This window comes from Macaca fascicularis, chromosome 9 (genome assembly GCF_037993035.2).
Source record: "Macaca fascicularis isolate 582-1 chromosome 9, T2T-MFA8v1.1".
NCBI classification, from domain to species: domain Eukaryota; kingdom Metazoa; phylum Chordata; class Mammalia; order Primates; family Cercopithecidae; genus Macaca; species Macaca fascicularis.
In genome coordinates, this window is record NC_088383.1 from 96,832,743 (window position 1) to 96,845,347 (window position 12,605).

The 12,605-nt window shown below is 34.4% G+C and overlaps 1 protein-coding gene across 1 annotated transcript in view; it reads left to right on the forward strand.

Annotated features, from left to right (window-relative positions):
* Positions 1-9,561, forward strand: part of PTEN (phosphatase and tensin homolog) — a 106,462-nt gene extending 96,901 nt beyond the window's left edge. Inside the window, exon 9 of the mRNA XM_005565882.5 lies at positions 4,080-9,561. Within this exon, the coding sequence (XP_005565939.1) occupies positions 4,080-4,265 (186 nt within the window). The 3' untranslated portion in view covers positions 4,266-9,561. The remainder of the gene's footprint in view (positions 1-4,079) is intronic.
* Positions 9,562-12,605: the final 3,044 nt, after the last annotated feature.

Consider the following 12,605-nt stretch of genomic DNA (forward strand, 5'->3'; position numbering starts at 1 on the left):
TTGGTAAAATCTGGTGCAAAGGTGCGGGAGGGGGCTAAATGACTGGGATATGAAGTAGGAATGGGAGAGGAAAGAAATGGATGGAAACTCAGTCATTTGGGAATGATTGATATGGAATGTTTTTACTGCTTCCACTCCTGTCTCCCTTCCAATTTATTCTCAACCCCTCAGAGTGATCTTAAAAATAGACTTGATTGTGTCACTTCTGTTTACACTTTATAAAGACCTTGAGTTTTTTTTTTTTTTTACCATGACCTACAAGGACCATCATAATTTAGCACAGGCCTACCTCCTACATCAGCACTAATCACCTTCTCTCTTTGCTTCTTGAGATTCAGTCATACTGGTCTCTTTTCAGTTCTTCAAAATGCTAAGCTTCTGCTTCTAGTCGTTCCAGTTCTTTTCCTTCTCCCGGTACCTTTTCATCTCAGCCTTTTCCCCCGACCTTCTCATAGCTATCTTCATATTTCCAGCCTTAGCTTCAATCTCATATTCTCTGAAGGTCTCTGATTGTCCTCCTGTTATTCTTTTTTTAAAAAATCCTATTTCCTTATATTGTGTCTTACAATTATTTGGTTTGTTTCATTTTTGTGTATATATGATATATGTATTTATACATAGGTATATATATCTACTTATAGACAATAATTGTTCAGATTTAAAAAATCTGATTTGTAAACATTTCCAAATGGTTTGCCTTTTTTTTCTTCCCCTTTCCTATTTCTTGTTCTACCTGATTTTCCCCTGTTCATTCACCACACTCTTTTCTTTCTCTTTTTTACTCTCTCTTAATTTGTCATTCAATTTTTATAACATGTAACAAATCTAACTGTAGCTTCTGAGTTTTTAAGAATATTGCTAGTAATACTTCACCTGTAATCCCAGCACTTTGGGAGGCTAAGGCAGGCAGAGCACTTGAGGCTAGGAGTTTAAGACCAGCCAGGCCAATATGGCGAAACCCTGTCTGCACTAAAAATACAAAAATTAGCTGGGCGTGGTGTCACACACCTGTAATCCCAGCACTTGGGAGGCTGAGGCACAAGAATTGCTTGAGCCTGGGAGGTGGAGGTTGCAGTGAGCCGAGATCACACCAGTGCACATGCACTTCAGTGACACAACAAGACTCTCTCTTAATAAAAAAGAAAAAAGAAAGAAATATATATATATGTTTGTATATTGGTAATAATAGTAATACTTAAAAAAAGGTAAAGGGGCCCCTACATGTTTTAAGTGAAAATAGATCTAACGTTAAATGCCTTTAGCTCTTAAATTTTTTTAAGTGTTTAGAAATTTCCCTTTTTAAAAAATTTTAATACATAATAATTGTACATATTTATGGGATACAGAGTGATATTTTCATGTATGCAGTGTGTGATGATCAAATCAGGATAAGAGCATATGAATCACCTTAAACATTTGTCATTTGTGTTGGGAACATTTAAACTTCTATCTTCTAGCTATTTGAAAATATACGGTAAATTATTGTTGACTAGTTAGAGTTCTATAGAATGCTATAATTTATTCCTCCTGTCTGTAATTTATTGTCTTTTAACCAACATCTGCCTATCCTCCCCTACCCCTCCCTTTCCCAGCCTCTAATAACCACACTCCTATGAGCTCAACTTTTTTAGCTCCCATGTATGAGTGAAAACATACAGTATTTATCTTTCTGTACCTGACTTATTTTACTTGACATCATGTCCTCCGGGCTAGACATTCTCTTTAGAATCCACAGGTTTCCTTTCTTTTCTCTAAATCTGCATTTTGCTCAACCATTAACTTTTAAAATGTCTTTTTCCCTTTAGTTTTATTGTTTTCTGTTTCAATATTGCAAGACGTTTTATAGTTGTGACTACAAATAAAAACTCTCCGTTATTAGTAAACAAATACAATGTCATATAGTGGTAAGTGCTATAAAAAATAGAGACAGGATAGAGAGTAATCTTGGTTTGTGTGTTTTTTGTTTTTTAGCTAGGATGATTAGAGAAGGCCCAACCAAGCAAATAACATTTAAGCAGAGGCCTAAATCATGAGTGAGTTATACAGATATCTGGGAAAAGAGGGAAGAGTAGAGATGCAGAAGCCCTTAGACAAGAATGAGCTTGGTATATTTGAAGAGTGGATACGTCATTTTGACTAAAACAGAGTGGACGAGAAAACCAGTCCAAGTGTAAAGATACTAGTATGTGTTCAGCATAGGAAGGATGTAATCTGAATTTTGTGTTTAATATTCCCTGTGTTAATGCTTTCAAAACATAGACGAGTGAGGCAAGTAGGGAGAAGGGGTAATAATGGAAGCTGGGAGATTGGTTAAGAGGCACTTGACCATCCTGGCTAACACGGTGAAACCCCATCTCTACTAAAAATACAAAAAATTAGCCAGGCATGGTGGCAGGCACCTGTAGTCCCAGCTACTCGGGAGGCTGAGGCAGGAGAATGGCGTGAACCTGGCGGAGCTTGCAGTGAGCCGAGATCGCACCACTGCACTCCGGCTTGGGCGACAGAGCGAGAGTCCGTCTCAAAAAAAAAAAAAAAAAAGGCATTTGAATAGTTTAGTAAAGGTGAGAGATGTTTGCTTCTTGTTGCCCCTCACTGCGTAGAGTAGTGGCAGTGAAGGGTAACAAGAAGCTGTCAGATTAACTTAAAGAGTTTACTGATGCAGTGGATGTTGGTTGTAAGAGAAGAATTGGTAATGACTCTTAGATAATAGGGGAGGGGCTGTCAATATAATATAATGAAGAAGGGATTTGAAGTCAGATCTGATTTAAATCTCACATCCACTACCTACTGTTAATAGTTATGTAGCCTTTAACAAGTTCCCTAACCTTTCTGGGCGGTAGCTACCTCCCCTTGGAAATGGAAATACCTAACATGTAGGGTTGTTTTGACAGTTATTTTCACTAGGCATGTAAAGGCCCTTGGCTCTCTGTTTAGACCACTGTATTATGTTAATATCTCTCTCCTTCCTCCCTTTAGGTAAAGTTTTTAGGGCAATAAATCCCAGTATCAATGTTGATCAGTAGTTTGTGTCTGTGTAGTGTTGTTTATATCAAAAACTACATTGAAGCCGGGCACAGTGGCTAACGCCTAAAATCCCAACCTTTGGGAGGCCAAGGTGGGCAGATCACCTGAACTAAGGAGTTTGAGACCAGCCTGGGCAACATGGTGAAATCCTGTCTCTACAAAAAATATAAAAGCTAGCTAGGTGTGGTGGCATGCACCTGTAGTCCCAGCTACTTGGGAGGCTGAGGTGGGAGGATCACTTGATCCTGGGAGTTTGAGCCTGCAGTGAGCTGTGAAGATGCCACTGCACCCTAGTCTGGGTGACAGAGCAAGACCCTGTCTCAAAAAAAAAAAAAAAAACCAGAAAGAAATACATTGATTTTTCTCATAGGTATTAAGAGAAACATTCTTTTTGAACTCAGTCATTTGTGAATTGAATTTTATAATGCAAAGGCTATATTATGTAAACTATTGATGACTTTCAATCTGCATTTGTTTTATAGAATTGTTTAGTTAATGTTTGCAGCTTATATTAAAAAATAAAATTGAGGTTGGGCGTGGTGGCTCACACCTGTAATCCCAGCACTTTGGGAGGCTGAGGTAGGTAGATTGCCTGAGCTCAGGAGTTTGAGATCAGCCTGGACAACATGATGAAACCCCATTTCTACTACAATACAAAAAATTAGCTGGGTGTGGTGGTGTGCACCTGTAGCCCAGCTGTTCGGAATGCTAAGGCATGAGAATTGCTTGAACCTGGGAGGCAGAGGTTGCAGTGAGCTGAGATCATGCCACTGCACTCCAGCCTGGCAACAGAGCAAGACTGTCTCCAGAAATAAAAATAAATAAATTGTATTAACATCCTGATAGTTTATCTGTTCAGTACCTAGCAAGAAAGAAAATGTTGAACATCTTAATAAGAAGAGGGTCATTTAAAAGACCTCTTCAAGATCATGTTTGTTATAGTGCTGTTCATCTGCAAAATGGAATAAAAAAATTAATCTGTTAAAATATATTTCACTAAATAGTTTAAGATGAGTCATATTTGTGGGTTTTCATTTTAAATTTTCTTTCTCTAGGTGAAGCTGTACTTCACAAAAACAGTAGAGGAGCCGTCAAATCCAGAGGCTAGCAGTTCAACTTCTGTAACACCAGATGTTAGTGACAATGAACCTGATCATTATAGATATTCTGACACCACTGACTCTGATCCAGAGAATGAACCTTTTGATGAAGATCAGCATACACAAATTACAAAAGTCTGAATTTTTTTTTTATCAAGAGGGATAAAATACCATGAAAACAAACTTGAATAAACTGAAAATGGACCTTTTTTTTTTTAATGGCAATAGGACATTGTGTCAGATTACCAGTTATAGGAACAATTCTCTTTTCCTGACCAATCTTGTTTTACCCTATACATCCACAGGGTTTTGACACTTGTTGTCCAGTTGAAAAAAGGTTGTGTAGCTGTGTCATGTATATACCTTTTTGTGTCAAAAGGACATTTAAAATTCAATTAGGATTAATAAAGATGGCACTTTCCAATTTTATTCCAGTTTTATAAAAAGTGGAGACAGACTGATGTGTATACGTAGGAATTTTTTCCTTTTGTGTTCTGTCACCAACTGAAGTGGCTAAATACTGGTTCACATCCTACCCCTTTGCACTTGTGGCAACAGATAAGTTTGCAGTTGGCTAAGAGAAGTTTCCGAAGGGTTTTACTACATTCTAATGCATGTATTCGGGTTAGGGGAATGGAGGGAATGCTCAGAAAGGAAATACATTTTATGCTGGACTCTGGACCATATACCATCTCCAGCTATTTACACACACCTTTCTTTAGCATGCTACAGTTATTAATCTGGACATTCGAGGAATTGGCCGCTGTCACTGCTTGTTGTTTGCGCATTTTTTTTTTAAAGCATATTGGTGCTAGAAAAGGCAGCTAAAGGAAGTGAATCTGTATTGGGGTACAGGAATGAACCTTCTGCAACATCTTAAGATCCACAAATGAAGGGATATAAAAATAATGTCATAGATAAGAAACACAGCAACAATGACTTAACCATATAAATGTGGAGGCTATCAACAAAGAATGGGCTTGAAACATTATAAAAATTGACAATGATTTATTAAATATGTTTTCTCAATTGTAACGACTTCTCCATCTCCTGTGTAATCAAGGCCAGTGCTAAAAGTCAGATGCTATTAGTACCTACATCAGTCAACAACTTACACTTATTTTATTAGTTTTCAATCATATACCTGCTGTGGATGCTTCATGTGCTGCCTGCAAGCTTCTTTTTTCTCATTAAATATAAAATATTTTGTAATGCTGCACAGAAATTTTCAATTTGAGATTCTACAGTAAGCGTTTTTTTTCTTTGAAGATTTATGATGCACTTATTCAATAGCTGTCAGCTGTTCCACCATTTTGACCTTACACATTCTATTACAATGAGTTTTGCAGTTTTGCACATTTTTTAAATATCATTAACTGTTAGGGAATTTTACTTGAATACTGAATACATATAATGTTTATATAAAAAAGGACATTTGTGTTAAAAAGGAAATTAGAGTTGCAGTAAACTTTCAACGCTGCACAAAAAAAAAAGGACATTTGATTTTTCAGTAGAAATTGTCCTACATGTGCTTTATTGATTTGCTATTGAAAGAATAGGGTGTTTTTTGTTTTTGTTTTTGTTTTTTTTTTTTTAAATGTGCAGTGTTGAATCATTTCTTCATAGTGCTACCCCGAGTTGGGACTAGGGCTTCAATTTCACTTCTTAAAAAAATTTCATCATATATTTGATATGCCCAGACTGCATACGATTTTAAGCGGAGTACAACTACTATTGTAAAGCTAATGTGAGGATACTATTAAAAAAGGATTTTTTTTTTCCAGAAATTTGGTGTCTTCAAATTATACCTTCACCTTGACGTTTGAATATCCAGCCATTATATTTCTTAATGGTATAAAATTCCATTTTCAATAACTTATTGGTGCTGAAATTGTTCACTAGCTGTGGTCTGACCTAGTTAATTTACAAATACAGATTGAATAGGACCTACTAGAGCAGCATTCATAGAGTTTGATGGCAAATAGATTAGGCAGAACTTCATCTAAAATATTCTTAGTAAATAATGTTGACATGTTTTCCATACCTTGTCAGTTTCATTCAACAATTTTTAAATTTTTAACAAAGCTCTTAAGATTTACACATTTATATTTAAACATCGATGAGTATTGATTGATTACTCCTAAGTTAAATTGGTAAAGTTAGAGACAACTATTCCTAACACCTCACCATTGAAATTTATATGCCACCTTGTCTTTCATAAAAGCTGAAAATTGTTACCTAAAATGAAAATCAACTTCATGTTTTGAAGATAGTTATAAATATTATTCTTTGTTACAATTTTGGGCACCGCATATTAAAACATTTATTGTTCCAGTATGTAACATGGAGGGCCAGGTCATAAATAATGACATTATAATGGGCTTTTGCACTGTTACTATTTTTCCTTTGGAATGTGAAGGTCTGAATGAGGGTTTTGATTTTGAATGTTTCAATGTTTTTGAGAAGCCTTGCTTACATTTTATGGTGTAGTCATTGGAAATGGAAAAATGGCATTATATATATTATATATATAAATATATATTATACATACTCTCCTTACTTTATTTCAGTTACCATCCCCATAGAATTTGACAAGAATTGCTATGACTGAAAGGTTTTCGAGTCCTAATTAAACCTTTATTTATGGCAGTATTCATAATTAGCCTGAAATGCATTCTGTAGGTAATCTCTGAGTTTCTGGAATGTTTTCTTAGACTTTTTGGATGTGCAGCAGCTTACATGTCTGAAGTTACTTGAAGGCATCACTTTTAAGAAAGCTTACAATTGGGCCCTGTACCATCCCAAGTCCTTTGTAGCTCCTCTTGAACATGTTTGCCATACTTTTAAAAGAGTAGTTGAATAAATAGCGTCACCATTCTTTGCTGTGGCACAGGTTATAAACTTAAGTGGAGTTTACCGGCAGCATCAAATGTTTCAGCTTTAAAAAATTAGGGTACAAGTTTAATGTTTAGTTATAGAAATTTTGTGCAATATGTTCATAACGATGGCTGTGGTTGCCACAAAGTGCCTCGTTTACCTTTAAATACTGTTAATGTGTCATGCATGCAGATGGAAGGGGTGGAACTGTGCACTAAAGTGGGGGCTTTAACTGTAGTGTTTGGCAGAGTTGCCTTCTACCTGCCAGTTCAAAAGTTCAACCTGTTTTCCTATAGAATATATATACTAAAAAATTTCAGTCTGTTAAACAGCCTTACTCAATTCAGCCTCTTCAGATACTCTTGTGCTGTGCAGCAGTGGCTCTGTGTGTAAATGCTATGCACTGAGGATACACAAAAATACCAATATGATGTGTACAGGATAATGCCTCATCCCAATCAGATGTCCATTTGTTATTGTGTTTGTTAACAACCCTTTATCTCTTAGTGTTATAAACTCCACTTAAAACTGATTAAAGTCTCATTCTTGTCATTGTGTGGGTGTTTTATTAAATGAGAGTTTATAATTCAAATTGCTTAAATCCATTGAAGTTTTAATTAATGGGCAGCCAAATGTGAATAAAAAGCTTTCAGTTTTTTTTTTTTCCTGCTGTCCTTCAAAGCCTACTGTTAAAAAAAAAAAAAAAAAAAAATGACCTGGGAGTAGAGTATCTGTCTACTCATGTTTAATTAAGAAAAACACTTATTTTTAGGGCTTTAGTCATCATTTCATAAATTGTATAAACACATTAAATAGCATTCTAGTCCTGAAAAAGTTCAAGATTCTTGGACAATTGTGCATATTTTTACTAGGCCAGATGTTTGAAGATAATTCCCCAGAATGGATTTGATACTTTAGATTTCAATTTTGTGGCTTTTCTCTATTATTCTGTACTCTGCCATCAGCATATGGAAAGCTTCATCTACTCATCATGACTTGTGCCATATAAAAATTGATATTTTGGAATATTCTAAAGGACTTTTTGTACTTGAATTTAATCATGTTGTTTCTACTATTCTTAAAAGCTTGAAGACTAAAGCATATCCTTTCAACAAAGCATAGTAAGGTAATAAGAAAGTGTAGTTTGTACAAATGTTTAAAAAATAAAGTAGACAATGTTACAGTGGGACTTATTTCAAGTTTACATTTTCTCCATGTAATTTTTTAAAAAGTAAATGAAAAATGTGCAATAATGTAAAATATGAAGTGTATGTGTACACACATTTTATTTTTAGGTATCTTAGGTATATGTATGGCTGAAAACTATACTGGAGTCTAAAAGTATTCTAATTTATAAGAAGATATTTTGGTGATGTTTGAAAAATAGAAATGTGCTAGTTTTGTTTTTATATCATGTCCTTAGTATGTTGTAATATGAGCTGGCTTGGTTCAGTAAATGCCATCACCATTTCCATTGAGAATTTAAAACTCACCAGTGTTTAATATGCAGGCTTCCAAAGGCTTATGAAAAAAATCAAGACCCTTAAATCTAGTTAATTTGCTGCTAACATAAAACTCTTTTGTTTCTTTTATTTTTGCCAGATAATTAGACACACATCTAAAGCTTAGTTTTAAATGGCTTAAGTGTAGCTATTGATTAGTGCTGTTGCTAGTGCAGAAAGAAATGTTTGTGAATGGAAACAGGAATATTTAGCCCAAACTGTTGTAAGGACAGTACCTGAAAACCAGGAAACAGGAAAATGGAAAAAATCTTTTAAAGATGAAATGTTGGAACCAACTTTCTTATAGAATTAATTATATGTGGCTATAGAAAGCCTAATGATTGTTGCTTATTTTTGAGAGCAAATTATTCTTTTATGACCATAATCTTGCTATTTTTCCATCTTCCAAAAGATCTTCCTTCTAATATGTGTATCAGAACATGGGTAGCCAGTCAGAGAAATTCACATTGGTTGGTAGCTTTAAAAAGTTTGTAATGTGAAGACAGGAAAGGACAAAATAGTTTGCTTTGGTGGTAGTACTCTGGTTCTTAAGCTAGATATTTTGAGACTACTTCCCCATCAAAACAACCATAAGTAGTCACTCGTAATCCTACCACCTGGAGACATAGCCATTATTAATATGTTAGTGACTATACAATCATGTTTTTTTCTGTATATTCATGTATGTTTTTTAAAAATGAAATTTATACCGTACCTGATCTCAAAGCCTTTTAGCTTAGTATATCTGTCATGAATTTGTAGGATGTTCCATTGCATCAGAAAACGGACAGTGATTTGATTACTTTCTAATGCCACAGATGCAGATTACATGTAGTTATTGAGAATCTTTTCGAATTCAGTGGGTTAATCATGAATGTCTAAATATTGTTGACATTTGGATGATACATGTAAATTAAAGTTACATTTGTTTAGCATAGACAAGCTTAACATTGTAGATATTTCTCTTCAAAAATCATCTTAAACATTTGCATTTGGAATTATGTGTTAAATAGAATGTGTGAAACACTGTATTAGTAAACCATCACCTTTCTACTTCCTTATAGTTTGAACTTTTCAGTTTTTATAGTTCCCAAACAGTTGCTCAATTTACAGCAAATTAATTTAACATCTGCCAAAAAAAGGCTACTGTTGGCTTATCAATTATCTTTAAATTTAAATGCTCATGTGACTTTTATCACATCAAAAAATGTTTCATTAATGGTTCACCTTTAGCTCTGAAAAGTGCCGTGTTTAGTAATTATAATGGGCTTATAAAAACATGCAACTCTTTTTGACAGTTATTTGAGAATTTTAGTGAAAAATATTTACTTGAGGGCAGTATATAACTTATAAACCAATATATTGATATTTTTAAAACATTTTTACATATAAGTAAACTGCCATCTTTGAGCATAACTACATTTAAAAATAAAACTGCATATTTTTAAATCAAGTGTTTAACAAGAATTTATATTTTTTATTTTTTTAAATTAAAAATAATTTATATTTCCTCTGTTGCATGTGGATTCTCATCTGTCCTTATAATGGTTAGAGATTTTATTTGTGTGGAATGGAGCAAGGCTTGTAGTCATGGTTCTACTGTTTCAGTTTGCCAAGTCTGTTTACTGCAGTGAAATTCATCAAATGTTTAAGTGTGGTTTTCTGTAGCCTATCATTTATTGGCTATTTTTTTATGTACAGCTTTAGGATTTTCTGCCTACTCTATCCAGTTGTCCAAAGGATATCCTACATTTTACAAATTCCCTTTCAGTTTCTATTTTCTTTTTCCATTAAATTGCCCTCATGTCCTAATGTGCAGTTTGTAAATGTGTGTGTGTGTGTGTGTGTGTGTGTGTGTGTGTATTTGATTTTCAAGAGTGCTAGATTTCCAATTTGAGAGATTAAATAATTTAATTCAGGCAAACATTTTTCATTGGAATATCACAGTTCATTGTAATGAAAATGTTAATCCTGGCTGACCTTTGACATACAGTAATGAATCTTGGGTATTAATGATTTGTTAGTAGCATCTTGATGTGTGCTTTAATGAGTTATTTTCAAAGTTGTGCATTAAACCAAAGTTGGCATACTGGAAGTGTTTATATCAAGTTCCATTTGGTTACTGATGGACAAAAAATAGAAATGCCTTCCTATGGAGAGTATTTTTCCTTTAAAAAATTAAAAAGGTTAATTATTTTGACTATTCGGTTTTAAACTTTTTATTCATCCAACAAATATCAAGTCCCTGATGTACATATGGGTTTGGAATACGTTAGTGATCAAAATAGACACACTCTATCCCTGCCCTTGAAGAGTTTACACCCCAGTAGAGGAAACAGAATTTACATTAATAATTATAAGTTGTGATACATGCTGTGGAAAGTGAGGTGCATGTAAAAATGGTTATCAAACATTATGCTCCCCAAAATTTCCATCCCCTTGCAGTTGAATGAGGCCTGTGTAACTAGTTTATTCTAATGTAATGCAGAAAGTAGTGTGACACTCCACTTTCTGTAAAGGCAATGAAAAAAATTTACCGTTCAGTTTCTTCCCCTACTGCTGTGATTAAGGATTTTGCATGTTCTAGATGGTACAGCTTTGTCAGCCCGGGTTTTGAGTGATACTGGAGCAGAACTCCCTCAAATTCTCCCTCTGCCACACTAAACTTGTTAGATATTAGCATGAATAAGAAACCATTTAGACTGATGCTTTGGGACAATTTTTTTTATCACAGTGTAAGTTATATCCTGACTAAAACAGTGCTTTGGAAAGATCAGGGAAGGGTTTCTTGAGCTACAAGAGGGAGTTAAGAATGAAGCAAAATGAAATATGGCATCTTCAAATGACATGATGCAATAAACTTTAAATTGCAAGTTATTCAGTAGTTACTGAGCACCAGGTATGTGTCAGACACTGTTCTAGATGCTTGGGATACAAGTGGCTGAACAGCAGGACCTTGCCTTCATGGAGCTTACATTCTACCAAGGGAAAATAGTCAAATATGTGAGGTAATGTGTGCTACAGTAGAAATGAAAGGTAAGGGAGCTCAGGATTGCTGGGTGCAGAGATTTCAGTGTTGAATGGGGTAGCAGGACTCACTGGGAAGGTAAGATGTGAAGGCTGCTGAAACAGTGGCGTTAGGATTTTCCTTCATTCTTTCAACCAGCGAGATGCACTCAGAACCCTCTATACAATTTTATTCTCACTTTATACAACTCTGTGCATTAGTTCTGAGTTTTCAAGATTATTATTGGCATATCTAGGGAGAATTTTTAGGAATACCACCCAAAATAGTCGCAATGTTCTAAAACCATTTTGTTTTCTAAATTGGTTTGGCAAACTATACAAACAGTCTGTTCCTTTTCGTTCTCCAAGTTGAGTTTTTAAATTTAAATTTTTCTTATATATTCTGTGCATTTTGACAATACTTAACACTTTTCAGAAGACATTAAAGTTCTGTTATGGCCTTAAGCATTTCTGTAAAGCTGAAAGGAAATATCATTTATGATTTATTGATGGGAAACAGTTACAAATTTTGAGTTACTTGAAAAACAAAAGGGATGAGATTTATGGCCTAGTGTTGTGTTTTCTTTCTTCACCCATAAGCAAAAATCTCTGAAAAAGCACCAGTATCTAGTAAAATATTTTTCCCCAAAAAATATTTTCTATTTTCCTCTCATCTCACCTCAGAGTTTAAGAAGCTTAACATTGTGATCAAAGGAAAATAGTATAATTGAATATTTTATACTGTAGAAATTTGCAACTATATAAAGGCATTATTAACGTTTTGCTAGTGATCAGTTTCCTATTAGGGCAGCCACATAAAATTAGGCATGAAACTTTAAAAGAAAATGTTGACTCTTAACTTTTCCTGCTTTAATGCTTAATTTTAAAATAGATTTAAGCAACTTTAAAAGCATTTTCCTGAGCAACTGCATTTTGTTTTCATTCTGAATTTAATGAGATTCTTTTTTTCTTTTACATTTTACTTTGCTTTAGAAAGGATTTAAGGTAGCTGAATGGGTTTCCCAGTGTGAGAAAAATTGTCATGTAAATTTAGAAAAAAGTATTGTATATATCCCTTGATTTTGGCTTAAGAGTT